Genomic DNA, 18,479 nt, shown 5'->3' with positions numbered 1-18,479 from the left:
TTGGCAGGGGTGGAGTGGGGGTAAGAGGAAAGAACACAATGAATCTCTTTGGACTTGTTAGGTTTCAGATGCCTAACAGGAATCCAAAAAGAGATATCAAGAAGGCAGTCAAATATACAAGGCGCAGGTTAGAGAATAAAGGGTATACGTGGTACTTAAACTTAGTAGGCTGTAGCGTAGATAAGAAAACAGGAGGCAAGGACAGAGCCAGGGGCATCAAATTTAGAAAAATGATAGACTGATAAACTGGTGAGGTAAGAAGAAAACAAGGCCCATCTATGGAATTGAGAAGCCTAGAGGATAAAGTGTCTCAAGAGGGAGTGAAAAACTGTGTTGTATGGTATTTAGAGGTGAGTCACCTGTACAATGAAAATCATCCTTTCACTTCAGTAGTATTTGGTCATTGTCTGCTTCAATAAATGTTGTGGTGGTGAATTCAAAAGCCTGATTAGGTGAGAAAAATGAAAAATGAGGAATAAGTAATTTTAAGTATTGATACATCTTCAGACTTGTGCTGCAGAAAAGGAGTAATAACTAGAATAGTAGCTGGAGTAGGAAAGTGGATGATATTGAGGATATTTGTAAGCTTATGGGAGATCCCAGGGAGAGAGAGAAACTGCTGAAGCAAATTCCAGAACAAGGTCATTACGGAGGTGAGAGAGAAGAAAGAAAAAATTCCCCATCTTTTCTCTAATTGAAAATTTCTAGGACTTCCCTGGTGGCACAGTGGTTGAGAATCTGCCTGCCAATGCAGGGCACAGGGGTTCAAGCCCTGGTCCGGGAAGATCCCGCATGCCACAGAGAAACTAAGCCTGTGCGCCAAAACTACTGAGCATGCGCTCTAGAGCCCGTGAAGCCACAACTACTGAAGCCCACGTGCCTAGAGCCCGTGCTCCGCAGCAAGAGGAGCCACCGCAATGAGAAGCCCGCACACTACAACGAAGAGTAGCCCCCGCTTGCCGCAACTAGGGAAAGCCTGCGCGCAGCAACGAAGACCCAACACAGCCAAAAATAAATTTAAAAAAAAAAAGAAAATTGCCAGACACTGCAGGTACCAGTTCTGGACCCACCTTACTTCAACACATAACAATCTACACTTTATTTTCTTGAGGAAGAGTAAGCATCTTCATACTTCCACCATCTACAGTAAGTGGCAAACTAGACTAACGCAGGGCGAGGAGGGGGGAGAGTTCATACTGTAGTTCAGGTGTCCATGTTCCCCTCTCCCATCCTCCAAGCCAAGTTGTGTCTCTGAATTCAAGGAGAAGCTTAATTACTTTCTCTTTTATGCAAACTCCAAGATACTTTCTGTTATTCGTAGTAATAATAGGTGTGTTATTTTAAGGTTTAAAATCCTGATAAGACTTCTGTCATCTTCCTTTGTCCTCTTCTTTCCCTTAACATAGTTTTTATTTATTGTCATTTCCAGTTGCTTTGTTAGAATCCCATTGTAGGTTGGTCATGGAGATTTCAAAGTCATTTCTCCAGTTCTATAATGGTACCTCACTCTAGATAACAGATAGGTAACTGAAAGGTTGCCTCAGTATTTATACTTTTGTATATTGAATCATGTTTTAAATGTATCACTGTTGAGCATTTAAACAAATTCAATTATGAATAATTTATAAAGCACAATAAATATTTCTCTACAACCATCTTTAGTGTAAAGAAAATGACTGACACACACTGAGTTTGAGCATATCATGATTCACTTGTATTTCTAAACAGTGCCTGGGGCGAATATGCATTTGAGCAATTCTGTCAATCCTCTTGGCATTCAGGTGCCACTTTTCTGATTGACATCAGAGAAGATTTGTGTCATCTGGAAGGATAGGATTTTATGGGAAAGCAGATAATAATCATTCTTGGCTCTAGAGAGACACCATATTAGTCAAACAGGAAGGAAAATGACATAAAAAATAGACACACATCTCAGCTAAAGGTCAGACTTCTCTAAATCTAAACTTACATATCACCATTTATTCATTCAACCAACACTTCTCTGTGAGTCTCTTATTTTCTGGGCAATGTAACTCAGGATTTCACTATATGAGGGAACTTCTCTAGCCCCCAAATATTCCAGGGAAGGAGAGAGATGAGTAAACTAATGATTATGCCATGTAAAAAATGAGAGGCAAATGTACAAAATATGGTGGGGCTGCAGATAAAAGGCAGGCAAGTAATATAACTTGAGGGTGAGGCAAGTAACAATGTTTAACCAGAGAAAAGAAACCTGAGCACAGCCTTGAAAGATGACTGGGAGTTAGTGATGCAAAAAGAGAGGTAAAGAGTGTTCTGGGCAGAGAAAATGATCCATGGATGTAGAGGCAAGAGAGCTGGGAATTCCAAGGTTTTTGAAATGGCTTCCAAGATCAAAGGAAACTAAGATATATTTAGACAACTGAATAAACAGTACCACCCCTGTTGTGCTTCAAAGGAGATAAGGATGACGGCTAGAAAACAGAGATGTAACAGTCAGCTCTGATGGATCTTGCAATCCATCAGATTGCACCCTGGAAAGGGAGGCAAGAAATAAGATATCAGGACTCTCCAGGATCACCCAAGACACAGGCAGAGGGAGAGAGAAAATCATCAACATTGTGAATTTAGCACTTTGAGATGCTGGACTGAGTTACAAAGGCTGGGTTATCAACTCTCTTTTATTCTGGAAACAGTAAAGACCTCTCAAGGTCCCTGATCTCTTTGTGGGTCTATGTTCCCTGGACTGACTTAGAAAACATAATGATGATCTTTGGTGGTTCTTCTCATTTTAAAGCCTAAAGGCCTTTGGTGTGATATGCAAGAGTTTAAAAAAAATAATAATGCCAATAGAGGCTAAATAATGCTAACAGAATGAATATATATGGACAGTAAGTGATTCCAGAAAGAGATCATTCCGGAGTTCATATAGTAAGTTGGATGGAAACCCAGAAAATCCATTTTATTTGATTTAATTCTTTTTAGCACTAGATATGTTAGCGATTAATGTTTCCCTTTCAAGACATGATGTGATTGTATATGTTTGTCACAGTGGAGAAGAAAAATTAGTGAATTCATAAATCAGTACACTCTTTATACCTCTTTTATAAAGAGCAATTATTTGTGGTTTAAGGACTGCAGAGAGATATTAGAGTGTGCAAGTTTGGGCTGAGCCTGAATCTTTCCTTTAAAATAAAATTAAACACAAGTAGATATTCATAAATATTAAAAATTTAGTCATATTCACAAAAGACTGTAAGGAAGACAGACCACCTCAATTAAACAAATTATCAACTTTCCAAATAGAACGAGAAAGACCTTTAACTCACTCTTGCACCTTAATACATGGCATTCTGTAAACTGTACAGGAGTTTGAATTAAGTGAGCTTTAAGGTCCCTTACAAACCAAATGATAAAATCATAAGTGCACTGATTAGCTTTTGGTGGACCTTCAAACTTAATATTTCTGCCTTATCTGATTATCACTGGGCTTGAATGGATACGGGCAATGATGTGACAAGTGAGTTCACAACAGGGCCAGATGCAATCCAAATCTTAAATTTGAAAATAACCAAATAGTTCATTTTTCATTTCATAATGAGTGACAGTGCTCACATAGACCATCCTGAATGAACATAGGTCTGTTCATTCAGGATTCATCATTCTGGACCTGAAGTCACCAGAACTGCTTATAGAGGCTTTAAGAGTTTGAAGGCTCTACTCAGAGGCAAAGAATATACAAATCAATTTTCACTGCAAAGTAAAGGAGCTGTTACAGTGGAGGATTACTGGACTGAATGTCAATATTATGACATAGTATGAGTGTGTTTCATGTTTGGTAATTGCAATCACTGTTGCTTTTGTTGTGGTCATCCATGTACAATGCTTGGTGTCAGTCTATTTATCTCTTGTAAAAATAAAATACAGTGTGTGTGTGTGGAAAAAAAAAAACATTAAAAAAAAAAAAAAAAAAAAGAGTTTGAAGGCTCTAATTCTACTTTCTCTAATTCATGAGAAAGTACTGCCTCTGTGACCAGAGACTTTGAAACTAAATTCAATATTTCTAATGCCTTCTTACTTTGAACCAGGATTTGAAAGGTACAAAGAATTAACTATGCTAATGTGTGCCTATTAATGCAAGTGAAATAAAATGTATTGCAGCAAAGCTTAATCATAATGAATAGATCACAAGTTTTGAAATAAAGTGGTAAGATGGAAATTTACTTAGATACTATTTAAGGTCATGCTAATACTATTTCTAGTATTAAACTGGTCAATGTCAGGTAGCAAGCAATGAATGTGAGTCCATCTAATTTTTCAAATGAAATAAGAAGCCATTATGCAACTAAATTGATTTTATACATTTTATGATATTATGAAAATTAATCTGGAATGCTAAACCAGAATATACGAAAGCCATGTTACATCACAATTAGTTGAACCATGGTTTAAATGTACAAAACATGTACTTGTATCAATTTAAAAAATGGCTTATGGAATCGAGAAAAAAGTTTATGTCAACTGTGGTGTCAGTTAATAGAAATAATCAACATTTAGCTGACTTTTCATTCTTAGTATAATAAAGCAAATTAGCATGTGACATAAGCCATCTCTTAATAATAGTTTCAAGCTGCATTGACATAAAATAATCAAATTTCCATAGGAAATTTAACTTGCATGCTAGACAGTTTATCTGGTGCACATTTCAACAGTTCCCATTATAAGAAAATATGCTCCAGTTTGTCACCGAGAGAGCGTCTATAACAATAGTTTGAATACTTCAATAAATTTTAATTATCTTATAAATCATCTGCCCTGCTGATAATATAAATGTGGAGGTTCATTCAAATACTGCTTAATTTGACGAAAACCTGAGCGTGGAAATAGGAATCAGTCTTAAACCAACATCTTTATTCCAAAAGTTTTTGAAGTGTAACAAATAATGTTATCCTCTGTAATATGAAGATGAAAAAGTTGGCATAGAATTTGAAAATTATATCTAGCTTGAATATTCTACTCTAGAAATGCCTCCTTTACCTCTATCCAGCTTATTGATCCTGCCAACCCCCTACTGTCCAGAAAACAGACATGCAAATGCATCGTGTCCCCTACTGTAACAGTGCTTTCTACTTCATAAATCACTTTCACATGCATATCATCATGTGGTCTCCACACTGTCCTGAGGTAGTTGGTTGACTATTATTATTCTCTTGTGGCAGTTAAAGAAGTGGAAGTCAAGTTCCCCAGAACAGTCCTGATATCAAATCCAGTCCACAGCCTCCTTAATATTTGCTTATGAGATGGTCTTGATGTATTTTACTCTTATTTGAGACAAAATAGTGACATGAGAGTTATACTCTTTCTAGCTCAAAGTATAATAAAAAGAGGCTGCAAGGAGTTGCTGAAGTTGGCAAACTGACAAAACAAAAGGGGATAGTAGGTAACCCTACGCCGTGGCAGGAAAGAGAAAAAATATACTTTCGAGAGAGGCTCAAGAGCTCCAGCATTTCCATAAGCTCAGCCCTACTTAGTTCAGTCAACATGGAAAGCAGCTGGCTCCGTGGCCCCTGAGCACATCATGGTCCCGCAGTCAGGCACAGTGACTGGTGCTGACATCAGAATGCTCTGAGTCATGAGGGAAGGATCAATTGTGCCAGCCCAAGTAAGTGGGCTAATTTTGTTAACAACACCAATGACAGTAATAAGGCTAACATTTACCAGATACTTACTACATGTCGGGCATGTGAGGACACCTCCTTAATTGTCAGATCCTGACTTCTTCTAGCCTCCTCCTCCCTTCCATGTCATCCATGACCTTCACCTGTAAACTTGGTCTTGCCCCAGTACCCAGGGCTTGTCTGAAATTCAGCAAAGAAGGGTGTGAAGATATTTGCCTCATAATCTAAAACTGAAAAACCAAATCACCATTCCTTTTAGTCTGGCTCAAACTTTGGGCCCTATTTCTTGTCACTGGTCTGCTGCTTTATGTCTAAATTAATCCTCAGTTTGTGTCTTGGTGCTGGTGATAGTATCCTCTAGACTTTAAAGTCCATAAAAGAAAAGACAACTCTGGCCTTATTCGCTACTGTAGTCCCAGTAGTCAGTACCCAATGACTGGCACAAAACAGATACTCAATTATTCATTCAATAAGCTGAATGTACCACCAGTCTAGCCCTTATACTTCAGTTCTCTTAGCATAATATTCCTAACCTCATCAGCAACAGCATCATTATTATAAGCTACCGCTTACTGTTTACTGTGTGCTGATGTTTTATATATATTATGTTATTTAATACTCACAAACTTTGCAAGGTAGGTGGTATCATTTTCATTGCACAGAAAAGTAAAGTGAAGCTCCACGAGGCTAAATAATTTTCATAAAGTCTACCACACAGAACTGGTAAATGGCAGAGCCACAATTCAAACAAAGGTCTGAGTTAGTCCAAATAAAGCCAAAGTAGTCTCTCCTCTGGGCTCCCCTGGGAGTTGCAGTGACCTACTGAACCCCAAACCAAGGTTTTGGACCTTGTTGCCTGCTACTAGTCTCTCCTGACGTCAAATGGCCACACTTCCAGTGACTCCCTGTCCCTGGCTCACCTTTTCCTGCACTGGGCCATGCTGCCTGTACTGACTGCTCTCGAGCACCATGTGACTACACCTCTTATGTAGCCACATCCTTTTAAACAAAGTCCTCCCCCTCCCCAAGCATACTGGTGACAGCTTTAAGCCCCAGAAGTTGTACCTGGGCAGGGTATATCTTGTATGCATGGGCTGAGAGGACAGAGCTCAGAGAGTGAGTGGCAGCTAAAGGCTTTCAAGATTACCAAAGGTCAGGTGAGAGAAACAAAGTATAACCATCCACAACAAAAGGTAGAAGTGGGTGGAACATAGATGAAAGAGTTGAGTATCGATAATTAGATGGATTATCTAGAATGGGAAAAAATACGTGATCGAAAGCCCAGCACAGGAAGCTTGAGTGATTGCCACAAGCTGACCTGCTATGCCCCTGACTTCTCTTTCTGGAAATCGGCCTAAGGTGAAAAAGGATTGAGTTGGTTCAAAGAGTACCTACTGCATGCATGTGTCTGCTCATTCCTCTGCCTGAAGACATGCATCGCTGTACCCATGGCCTGACATATAATAGCCTTTCAACACTTGCTTTGTTGGATGAATCCATCAGCCAGTTGTTGTTGAAGACAGTGTATCTGTACCAATACTTCCTCCTAAAACTGAGCCAGTCTACCGGTGTCTGCTCTATTTCCAGGAGGGAAGACCAGCTTTCCTCAAACTGCTGCAGTGAAATAGACCACACCCAGCATGATTGGCAGTATTATGCCAACTGTACCATGTACCCATAATCCTGCCTTCTGAAGCATTCCTTGTATTCTACTACTTTCTTATATATTGCTTCATATATCACTCAAAAATCCTGAGGGATATGTCCTAAGATCTTTGTTGACAGTCCCATACATAATAGTCAAACACCATTGTAGATTATAGTTTCGTCCATGAAGTTCAGTAGAATCTAAATGAAAAACTTAAGTGACCTTCTCCAAACTTTCTTATTTTACCAAACACAAAACTGATGTCATTAATTATACCACTGGCTTTCTTTGTTAAATTGTCATTATTGAAGAAACACAAGTCTTGTTTCACAAGAGTTGCTACAAATGGGAGGATGAGGGAAGAAAACGCCTGAGAAGCCGTATGCATGCTGAGCAGCAGGCTTGGCCCCCCCTCACTGGCTCCCGTGTGCCAGCTGCGCAGGGCATGTCATTCTAACCCATACCATGACACATCTTAAAAGGGACTTGATTCCGTGGGCTTTTAGGATTACTTGCAAATAACTGGAGCTATAAATTTTAAATCTACAAATGTCAAGACTCTAGTGCACATTTTATTCTTACCAAGTGGAGGGAGCAGTATAGAGTACTGGCCCAAAGCACAGGCTTTCAAGTCTTACAAACTTGGATTTTGGACCCAGGCTCTATTTCTCAGTAGCTATGCAACCTTGGGGAAATTACTCACTCTTTCTGAGCCTCATTTTTGTCATCTGTTAAAGGAGGCTAATCACCTCATGAGGTCATTGTGAGGATAAAATAAGACAATATGCAAAAAGCACTAGGGCCATTGGTAGGTATTAGCTTTTCATTTGTATTATTATTATTATTATTATTAGATTACAATTTCTGGGCAGGGACTATGCCTTATGTTTGCCTGAATCCCTAATGCAACCACAAAAACAGTTAATTTATTTAAAAGCCTGGGCTTCTAAAGGAATAAGCTTGAATTTTCAGAAAGAAAAAGACTTCTATATAATATAGGTCAAATGAGCTGTGCGGTAATGAGAAACAGCAAACCTCCTGCAGCCTCCTTGGCTGAGGAGAAGCGATAGCAGTGTAGGAAGCAGTTCTGAGCCCCTTGAACACCTTTAGCAATCAGCAGACTTAGGAATAGAAGGGAATTTCATCTCCATTAAAAGTAGTGGAAATATTATGCTCACTTGAGCTTTCTGAGCTTTGGCCTAGAAGTCAAAACTAAATGGGTTTGCTTGCCCAGGAAAGAGCTGAGAGAATTTCATCTTTTCTCCTCTCTTAAAGCAAACCCAACCTCATTACCTCTTTTCTTCTGTCAGGGAATATCTCAAAGCATCTGACAAGCTCGTTGCTGCAATGAATCCTGTTTTTGAAACTTTTACTGATCCCCAAAATAGCTGAATCTGTGCTCTTGGGAAAAACAAAGATTGATGGGGGAGATGATCTCCAACAACTAGCACCCAAAATTCCTTAACTCGTGATGTCACACTGGAGCTAGTTACCAAAGAAAGAAGTTTTTTGCTTTGGGGATTTTTTATGGGGGGGTGTGCTCTGCTGTGAATATGATGTCTTCCAAATAAATAGCAGCTCCCATCCTGAGATGGAGTTGCTCTTTTCCTGCTAAGGAGTTGGTATAATTGGTATTTGTAAAAGATATTTATTGCAGGGACCATTGGATGAAAATAGAAAAGAGAAAGGAAAAAGAGCAATAGCAAAGAAAAAAATTGTATTGCAGTCACTTTAGCAGGCATGTCCAACACAATGACTTAACTCTAAGAAAACTGTAACAACTATTACTTACTGGGCCTTCACTCTGGGCCAGTTACTTTCCATGCATTATCACATTCTCACATTTAATTCTCTAAATGATTCTGTAAGGTAGGAGGAAGTATCTTCCTCGTTTTAGAGATGAGAAATTTATGACTCAGAGACACTGAGTGACTTGTTGAAAGCCACATGGCTTGTAAATGATGGAGCCAGAAGCTAAGGATAGGTTGCTGGGACTACTAAGTCCTAAGCACAAAACTTACTGTCCCACAAAAGGAGAGAAAAGCTCAGCTTACTGAAGACAGTGGTCCAGCCAGAAGGGACAGTTTAGGATTTGAGCAAGAACATTGAAGACACTGCAAAAGGGAAGGGTAAAGAATCAAGCAGAGGGGACTTCCCTGGTGGCATAGTGGTTAAGAACCCACCTGCCAATGCAGGGGACACGGGTTCGAGCCCTGGTCTGGGAAGATCCCACATGCTGCAGAGCAACTAAGCCCCTGCACCACAGCTACTGAGCCTGCGCTCTAGTGCCCACAAGCCACAACTACTGAGCCCATGTGCCACAGCTACTGAAGCCCACATGCCTAGAGCCTGAGCTCCGCAACAAGAGAAGCCACCGCAATAAGAAGCCTGCGCACCGTAAAGAAGAGTAGCCCCCGCTCACCGCAACTAGAGAAACCCCGCACACAGCAACGAAGACCCAACGCAGCCAAGAATAAATAAATAAATAAATAAAATTAAAAAAAAAAAAGAATCAAGCAGAGGGAATGTAGAAGCAGGTAGTGGCTCCAACCATTTGTCTGGGACTAGGAAGATTGTACCTAGTCAAAGAGGAATGGATGGTCAAAATGAAACTACATTTTTAGTTAAATGTGTATTTTTAAAAAAATCAATATTTGTGTTTACATATATATAGTGATTAATCATTTTTATACACATCCCTTATTTTTTCTAAAGTCCCAATTAGAGAGTGCTTATACAGTGCAAATACGTGCATCCACCTACCCTACGAATCATAATTATTACACTTTTCCTGGGATACTCTTTCCCCTTTCCTAGTCTTGCTACACGCTATTAGTTTCATTTACAGTAATTTCTATAATTTATAATTATATTAAGTGTTTATTTGTCTACTTATCTGTAAATTGTCTATCTCTCACCCACTGTATAGACAACAGGAAATTTTTTTACAGAGTATGGCTCATAGTAGGAGCTTAAAATTAATTTTCTTGATTGAATGAATGCTCAGTCAAGGGTTCTATTTCCTGATTGATTAGTAAATGTTCTTTAAATTTTGTGACCATTAACTCTGTCAAATATGTTGCAAATATTCTTTTGTTTCTCATATTCCTTTTTTTTGTTTGTTTGTTTATGAGAGGTGTTTAATGCTGGAAATAAAGCATACTGTAATATTTAGTTTAATGTATTTCTCTTTATCATTGTGATTTCTGACACATTTACCTATTTGCTCTAACTTTTAATGATTTGACATTATACTTTAAACTCTTAAATGGCCTGGAATTTATTTTTAATATATGGTAGAACTAGGACTTTAAATGATATTTATTTTCCCAAATAATCTATTTTCTCAACTCCTAACTTCATATGTGTTTCTTCTGTATTCCTTTATAATTTTCAGTGTATAGTATCCAATATATTAATATAGTATATTAAACCAATGTGCTTCTTAATGTGCATTAACATCTGTTCTATTTATTTACCTGTTAATCCTTTTGTTAATACTTACCTGTTTTAATTATTATGGTTATATAAAAATTGCCTTTTCTGTTGTGTTCTAATATCTCTTAAGGCACGGCCCCTCTATCTTTTTATTTTTCCTCATTTTCTTAACCTTCTTGCCTGGTTTTTGTTTCTGTGGAATTTTAATCTTTTACTAGTTGTAAATCCACTGTGCTCCATAACAGCTAAAGCAATCTTCCCTTACACAATTGAATAAATCTCTGACACTTCTGCAATTCTCTGACACTGGCAACTGCACTGCGTTCTTAGCAACTCCTCTCTCCTTCCAGCTCTGCACTTGACTTGTTAAGATTTCATTCCATCAGTGCATTTCAACATGGCCATTTCCCATCCACACTTCTGGCCCATACTTTTGGGAATGTCAGCCCCCAAATAATGTAGAAGCAGATTATGATGGGAATAAAACCCTAAAACTCAATGAAGTGGAGTGGCGTGTTATCTTGCTTAGAAATAAAGACTCAATTCAAAGTATAGGAAAATTACATTAGAAAATTCCTTAAGTTAGCGAAAACATAGAAACGACCTAAGTGTCCATCAAAAGATGAGTGGATAAAGCAGATGTGTGATACACACACACACACACACACACACACACACACACACACAATGGAATATTACTCAGCCATAAAAAAGGATGAAATCTTGCCACTTGTGACAACATGGATGGGTCTAGAGGGTATTACGCTAAGTGAAGTAAGTCAGACAGAGAAAGACAAGTACCATATGGTTTCACTTATACGTGGAATCTAAAAAACAAAACGAATCAACATACAAAAACAAAGCAGAAACAGACATAGATAAAGAGAACAAACTGGTGGTTGCCAGAGGTTGGGGTGGAGGTTGGATGAAATAGGTGAAAGAGACTAAGAGATACAAACTACCAGTTATAAAATAAATAACTTATGAGGAAGTATTAGACAGCTTAAGGAATATAGTAGTCAATAATACTGTAATAATTTTGAATGGTGACAGATGGTTACCAGACTTATTATAGTGATCATTTCATAATATATTTGAATGTCAAATCACTGTTGCACACCTGAAATTGACATAATGTTGTACATTAACTATACTTCAGTTTTTAAAAATTACCTATTTAATGTGGCATATATGATTTTGTGTATATAACTGTGTGTAATAACATGTATTTATTACAATATATAATACCTATATATAATAGTCATAGGTAATAAAGAATACACTCACTTAGGATAATTAGAATTATCAGTACTACTTAACTTCATTTTTCTCTCCCCCTACCTCTTCCTACTGAGCCTGTATATTTTAATTTATATAAATTGAATGCACTTATGAAGCAGTTTTTACTGTCAGCATGGTTGAGAGAGGCTTCCTGACTCAAGTTGTTTTGTTATTGGATCTCTGATTTAGGAGGTAAACAATGTAGAAATTTTTTTTTAATTATACCTTCCTTCAGGCCATGGGTTGTTCTTCTGCAAACAGCAAACTATCTGTCAGACATAGATTTTGATTCTCAGTTTCATTTGATAGGTCTTGTTTAATTTTTGTCCCAGATTTTGATGAAAGTTTTACTATTAGGCTTGAATTTTTTGTTATAAGTTTTCATATCTGTGTGTGTGTGTCACACACACACATGCACACGCACCTTTCCCTTGATTATTATATGGAGAGAAATAAGGAGATTTTGCTTCTGAGGCTGCCAGATAAATACAATATCACTAGATGTTTCTAAACTATTATTTAATAAATATTTACTTGAAGAATTGTGTTCCTTAAATTCATGTAAGGATTAACTTCCACATCTAGACTTTCTTACTAGAATTGTTTGTAGGGATGAGTGTGATTATACGGATCACATAATCCACGGGGAGGGGCTTTCATTTACTCCTCTGTCACTTTCTCATGCCAAATGCATTTGTCTCTCTGGTGCTGAATGCTCAATGTGATTAGCTAATTTTACTTCCCTATTTAGCAAGAGGAGAACATTTTCATCTCTGCCTCCATTAGAACATGATCCTCACATACTGATTTAATGAATCTCTCTGTAGGAAGTGGATAGATGGGCCTTTGTCCCCACTGGGGGCAAAATATTGGGTCATACAGCTCTGCTGGAAATGGTTTTCTTCTCAGTCTTTCAGTGACAAGATTATGATCATAGCCCAGGATGGACAAAAGAAAATTCCAGTTGATAAATACTATCTCTGGTTAACTAATAACTGTGTTAGAAGAGATGATTGAGATATGGTCCTTATCCTAAAGGAGCTTCCAGTCTAGTGTGAGAGATAAACACTTAACCAAATAACTAACTTACAGTATGAAGGGTGCTGTAATAGAGGGATGAACAAAATGACACCCTGACACAGACATGAGACGATTAATTCTGCTTGGGCAACAGTCAGAGGAGCAGTCAAACAAAAACCCAGTTCACCATTGCAGGAAATCAAAAGGGCCAAAATACTGTGAGAAAAAAAGCTCAGCAGCAGAAACAGTAGTAAGTGGAACGTAAGCTAGTTTCTGGAAATCTGCATGCAAGAGTTGAGTTCTGAAGGATGAATATGAATATAGGCAAGTACATTCACAGGTGGAGAATTCAACGTGTCAAATTTGTGTAGATGTGAAAATGCTCACTCTGACACAAGAAAAATAAATTGTCCACTATGACCTGTCTTGGGGTACATGTTTGGAGTGTTAGAGGTGAAGTTTGAAATTTGTCCTATGGGTGATTCAGAGGTTATGGTGCAGAAGAATGATACGGTCATATTTATGTTTTAGAAAGAAAACTGGCAACAGAATAGGGAACTGAGGCCAAGAAAACAGTTGGGAATAATTTGTTCCTGCCAGCTAAATGCATAGCTTGCCTTCCATTGCTCATTGATTCTGGAAGAGGGTTAAGGCACAGGAGGATATAAAAAGGAAGAAGGAAAGGAAGAAAGTTAAAAGAGGAGGACAGAAAGAACTCTCTGGAGCAATTTATATTCATCAGTAGTAAGAGTGAGGAAATGAAGCTTCTGGTCCTTTATCTTATATGGCATCCCAAGCCTAGAAACAGGAATTACCTACCTCCTTGGTTTTTTGACACCTTTCTCTTTTCGCTTCTTCCATCTGACCTTGTCACTAAATTTTAATTTTAAAAAAACCTTTTTTTAAATCACTCTTCCTATCATTACCAACACTGGCTTCCAGTTTAAACCCTTAGCACCTAATCGAAATCTTAGAAGGCTTATTTTCCCTCTCCCTTTTGAATGCTACCCATAGATGATCCTCCAAAAGCTCTGGTTTTATCATTACAAGTCTTGCTCAAAAGCTTAATTTGCAAAAGTCAAGTTATCAAAATAAATTTTAAGACTCCCTCCTACTTACCATTATGATTACTCTCATTTACTGCCTTTGGTCATAGTTTTTCTCCCATAAATTCCTTTGGAATCCTCACTCCTTATTCTACACATATCAGAATCCTTTTAACCCTTCAAAGAATTCAAAGTTCAGTTCAAACTCTATTTCTTGTTATACACTTTTTGGTAGATGAAGGAAGGCCACACTTCTTTCCTTTTGTACAAGGGCATGAAATCTTACTGAGAAAGCCCTCCTCATGTTATTGACCTGAATGTTTGGCAAGTTCTGAAAAATAGTTCAATAGTCTAATAGCTCCAAAATGGGACCATATTTAGTTCAATTTGGACTGTGTCTATTGTACACTACATTGTGTAAAGCATTGTGCTAACCATCCTCAGGATGTCAGTGTTAAAGGATAAATATGTCAAAAGTCTGCTCTCAGGAAGAACAATTAACAGATTCATTCATTAGAGGACTATTTCCACTTCATCTATATGATTAATAGTTTGTGATTTTTCAAATAAGATACTTTTCTTTCATTGAGTTGGTGAGTTCTATAAGTAGATGAAATTGTGGTGGAAGTTACATAAATGCATTTAAATGGCACACATTTCACCTTTCACAGCAAGAATCCAGTCTCAGTAGATACAGAAATGCAATCAAACCTTCAATATTAGACTATGTATTTAATTTTTATGAGTATATTGTTAATTATTCCATATGTATTAGTGTATTTAGGCTGCTGTAACACAGACTGGGTAGCTTGTAAAAAACAGAATTTCATTTCTCACAATTCTGGACGCTAGAAGTTCAAAATCAGGGTCCCAGCATGGTGGCAGACTGCCAGCTTCTCACTGTGTCCTCATATTGTGGAAGGGATAAGGGAATTCTTTTGAGCCTCTCGGACATTAATCTCATTCATGAGGGTTCTGCCCTCATGACCTAATTACTTCCCAAAGGCCCCATCACCTCATACCATCACATTGGGGATTAGGATTTCAACATATGAATTTTGGGGAACATAAACATTCAAATATAGCACCACATATATTAAATGTGCCTTCCTCAGGGGCTAGAAGTTTGGGAAACTATGATGCATCCTTTTTCCACACCATCCTTAATACAAGCACCTGCACTGTTTTAAGATTTTTCTACTAGTAGTTTTAAAGGAAAGCAAAAGTAATTTCTTTCAATTATTTCACCTGACAGGAAAATTGAACAAATGAGTTAAGAAGAGGGATAGTTAGAAATGGGATGCCTAAAGGAGACTGTCTGTAGGAAGTAGACAAGCCTGATAAAAATTTAAGACTAAATGTATAGTTGTGTCACCCCTGACATTTACACCAAGAATCATCTGCCCTTTGGTAGTTTGAGCAAAACTTATAAGGAAATCAGTTGTAAGGAATCAATTCCGTTAGACAGGAAACATAGCTTTCAAAATTATGGGAATTTTATCCCAGAGGCACTTGAATATCATAGGGAAAAATAAAAGATGAAGCCTCATAAGAAAGCAAAAGTACCCTATATTATAATCTTTGGCCATTACTTTCTAATTCTTCTTTTTCATATCTTTAAATACAGAATCCCCTTCACCTCCAACTGAGTTTAGAAAATTCATTAAGTTCTGATGCTGATGTCACTGTCTCAATCCTGACCATGAACAACTGGTACAATTTTAGCTTGTTGCTGTGCCAGGAAGACTGGAACATCACCGACTTCCTCGTCCTTACCCAGAATAATTCCAAGTTCCACCTGGGCTCTATCATCAACATCACCATCAACCTCTCCTCCACTGAGGACCTCTTGAGCTTCCTGCAGGTCCAGCTTGAGAGCGTTAAGAACAGTACACCCACAATGGTGATGTTTGGCTGCGACATGGAAAGTATCCGGCGGATTTTCGAAATTACCACCCAGTTTGGGGTAGCACCCCCTGAGCTTCGTTGGGTGCTGGGGGATTCCCAGAATGTTGAGCAACTGAGGACAGAAGGTCTGCCCTTAGGGCTCATTGCTCATGGAAAAACAACACAGTCTGTCTTTGAGTACTATGTACAAGATGCCATGGAACTGGTCGCAAGAGCTGTGGCCACAGCCACCATGATCCAGCCAGAACTTGCTCTCATTCCCAGCACGATGAACTGCATGGATGTGGAAACTGCAAATCTCACTTCAGGACAATATTTATCAAGGTAGGATGCAAGACCTGGTTTACATCCCCAATCACAGGGCTGTGATAGGAAGTAAAATCTCCCTATCTATCCCATTTGCAGAAAGCACATGGCATATAGTGGGGAATCCTCAGTCCCACTTTTAAATCCTGGCTTAGTCCCATACTAGCTATGTGTTCTTGGCAAGCTATTTAAAAACTCTGAGCCTCAGTTTTCTAATTAGTAAACTAAGATAATATTAAATAGCTTGATATATTATAATAAAGACACCACAAAATTCTATATGAAAAGTACCTAACACTGCTCAGCTCATAGTAGATGCACAACAAATGTTTCCATCCCTGCTCACTCATTCCTATATCAACAGACTTGGACAAATCTCTCTAAATCTATACAGAGAAAAAAATTAGTCACGCTGGAGATAGACTTTTCTCTCTACTCCCAGGCCATGATGAATAAGGCAGAATAGAGAAGGGACTAAAGACATAGACCCTGGAGCCAGACTCCCTATCCTTGAATTTTAGCTTTGCATGACTTGGTCAAGTGATTTAACTTCTCTGAGCCTTAGTTTCCTATGTCCTATACCCATTTATGTAAAAAAGATATAACAGTAGATCCTACTATCCATGGAGGAGTTGTGATAGGTAGATGGTAGATGATAGGTAAGTAGATAGATAGATAGATAGAACTAAGAGTTCCACAAGAGTAAAATGTATACCTTTCTTTTCCAGTTCCTCAATCTGGTTCAGAATCTAGAATGAAAAAGCCTGTTTAAGTTAAAGAATAATTCATCCTATAGACATGGTTTTCATGATCCCTGGAAAAAGGAGAAATCTTTAAAGGATATTTTAAAGGGGCCTAGATTTTTTCCTGAAATGGAGCACCTATGGTCAGAGAGGCCAAATCAGAGAATTATTGCTGTTTCAGAGATGAAGGCTTAGCTATAGTCTGGCCCCATTTTAGGAAGTCCTCTTGGAACAGGGACATTTGACTGTGTTGAGGAGCACAAGGTAACCTCATGGTGTCTTGCCTTTAAGACATGAACGTTTGAGGAAAGATCAGAAGGTGCAAAGCATTTTACTTTTAATTTCACATGTATGGATTGAGCACGTACTATGCGCAAGGCAACATGCTAAATGCCATATATATGGCAGAGTTTAAGCACAGCCCACAGACTCCTTAAAGAATGTTGTTAATAAAATAAAATATCTCAAAAATTCACTTATTAGGAATCTATAAATGATAAAATTAGATGTCCTATCATCAAATGAACTTTCCATTTTTTCCATAATGTATTTGAATTTACTCAAGATTAAAGTCTATGAAAAAAAAATAAGGTCTACGCATGTTTTATTTTATAGCCACTATCCAAAACTAATCTGGTTTTTTTTTTTTAATCTTTTTTTTTTTTGGCTGCATTGGGTCTTCGTTGCCGTGCACGGGCTTTTTCTAGTTGTGGCGAGCGGGGGCTGCTCTTTGTTGTGGTGTGCCGGCTTCTCATTGTGGTGGCTTCTCTTGTCGCGGAGCATGGGTTCTAGGGTGCGCAGGCTTCATAGTTGTGGCACGCGGGCTCAGTAGTTGTGGTGCACGGGCTCAGTTGCTCCGCGGCATGTGGGATCTTCCCAGACCAGGGCTCGAACCCATGTCCCCTGCACTGGCAGGCAGATCCTTAAACACTGCACCACCAGAGAAGTCCTAATCTCCTGTTTTTCAACTAGCACTTCACTGAGGCTCAGGATTTTATCTGGGATAAGAAACATCCTCCTTCATAACAAAAATATAAGCAAAGCCTTTAGTTATAAGTTCAAATAGTCATTATTTTGGAAGGACAATCTTAAACAATAGACAGGAAAAACCACTTGTGAAAACTATATTAAATTTTTTAATGTCTTTCTGTCTTATATAAAATGGAGAGCACAAGAAAAATAATTCTGTTTGGATCCTAAAAATGTTTAGAAGCTACAGAGAGAAATATTTGTTGACTTGGGTTGTATATACTTTAGGGGTTCATTTTATCAAGATCAAACTGATCTTTCTGGCTCCTCAAAATTTAATTTATATTAAAGTTATGTGCCTCCTTCTATAAAGATCTCATGGCACTTTGTACCTGAAATTATATGATGGTACTTAGTCTATTCCATCATCATTATTTGTCTATGTGTCTGACTTCTGAACTAA

At 38.1% G+C, this 18,479-nt stretch overlaps 1 protein-coding gene across 2 annotated transcripts in view; it reads left to right on the top strand.

Moving 5' to 3' along the window:
• Positions 1–18,479, top strand: part of GRIN3A (glutamate ionotropic receptor NMDA type subunit 3A) — a 155,083-nt gene that overhangs the window by 33,299 nt on the left and 103,305 nt on the right. For both annotated transcript variants that reach the window (XM_007197094.3, XM_057549197.1), the window contains exon 2: positions 15,718–16,322. In XM_007197094.3, coding sequence (XP_007197156.2) covers positions 15,718–16,322 — 605 coding nt within the window. The remainder of the gene's footprint in view (positions 1–15,717; positions 16,323–18,479) is intronic.

The sequence above is a fragment of the Balaenoptera acutorostrata genome, chromosome 6 (assembly GCF_949987535.1).
Source record: "Balaenoptera acutorostrata chromosome 6, mBalAcu1.1, whole genome shotgun sequence".
NCBI lineage: Eukaryota > Metazoa > Chordata > Mammalia > Artiodactyla > Balaenopteridae > Balaenoptera > Balaenoptera acutorostrata.
Note: the sequence above shows the minus strand (reverse complement) of the source record. Positions and strands in the feature narration are given on the sequence as shown.